Source organism: Emiliania huxleyi (genome assembly GCF_000372725.1).
Source record: "Emiliania huxleyi CCMP1516 unplaced genomic scaffold EMIHUscaffold_5080, whole genome shotgun sequence".
Classification (NCBI taxonomy): domain Eukaryota; phylum Haptophyta; order Isochrysidales; family Noelaerhabdaceae; genus Emiliania; species Emiliania huxleyi.
In genome coordinates, this window is record NW_005198185.1 from 1 (window position 1) to 1081 (window position 1081).

General features: G+C 59.7%; 1 protein-coding gene across 1 annotated transcript; it reads left to right on the plus strand.

The window, feature by feature from the left end:
- Positions 1–200: 200 nt before the first annotated feature.
- EMIHUDRAFT_256647 (hypothetical protein) lies at positions 201–775 on the plus strand (the record flags this gene model as incomplete). The annotated part of the gene is made up of 2 exons (XM_005766558.1): positions 201–284; positions 524–775. 2 exons carry the CDS (start codon positions 201–203, stop codon positions 773–775), a joined length of 336 nt encoding a protein of 111 aa, XP_005766615.1.
- Positions 776–1081: the final 306 nt, after the last annotated feature.

The window sequence follows — 1081 nt, forward strand, 5'->3', positions numbered from 1 at the left end:
ACCGTTTGGCACCAACAGGCTTTGATTCTTGTACGACCCTCACCCGCCAAGGCAGGTGCGCACTCTGCTAGTACTTGTGTGCTCACACCACTACACTGTGGGGGGTGCCCGAGCATGATGTATGTGCGCGTCTGTGCGTGTGTGGGACAGACGTTGTTGTCCGACGTAACAGCAGCAGCAGCAGGTATTCGTATTTCGTTATGCCGCTCTCGCTGACACCGGTGCGAGCCAACCTGGAGGCGCTTCCACACAAAACTCAAAAGCACAACTATTCGCAGACCTACGTCTGGGACGGCGCCGCTAGCGCTAGTCTATTCACAGGCCTTGATTGAGAAGAATCTTAAAATACGATTGGCCTCTCTCTCACAGCACGCTGGCACACGACAAAGACGCGGGCTGGCGCGGACTGGCACACACAATTTGAGAAGAAATATACATCGTATCGCGGCGCGCTAGTCTATGAGAGGCTCACAAAAAATTCACACACAAGCAAGAACATCCATCCCCGGCCGGGCCCCCCAAGGTCACGCAAGGGCCAGAGAGAGAGTCGACGACCGTCGCCTCGGACTGGCTCGCGAACGAGCTGGCCGAGCACGGAGAGATTGATGCGGCATGCCGCGACAAATATGTCATGCACCTGATGACGGCCGCCGGCGCCTCGGCGCCGGCCGACGCCGTGTTCAGGTTCACGGCTGGCGAGGCGATGCAGACCGAGGACGACGACGAGGACACCGACCGCTCCGAGGAGTATTCCGACGACAAGGCGTCCGACTAGCTGGCTTCACCCATATCTTACCCTCTGCCCCCCCCTCCTGCTACCCCCCAGGCTAGATGTAGTCACAGATAGCCCCACACAGCCCCTTACCCCTTCACCCTCGCCTCGCTGCTTGGTGTTTCTGAACACGTAGACGACCACGCTGTGGGGGTTGTGTTATAGGAGTAGGAGTGGGGTGCAGGTTGTGCTCACCCACGGCACCGGGCCGGTGCTTGCACTTTGAATGCCGTGGGGCTCCTGCCCGTGTCCGGGCGTGGAGATGCGAGGGTCGCCCCCCCTTGCCCCACCACTTTGTGTGTGTGGAGA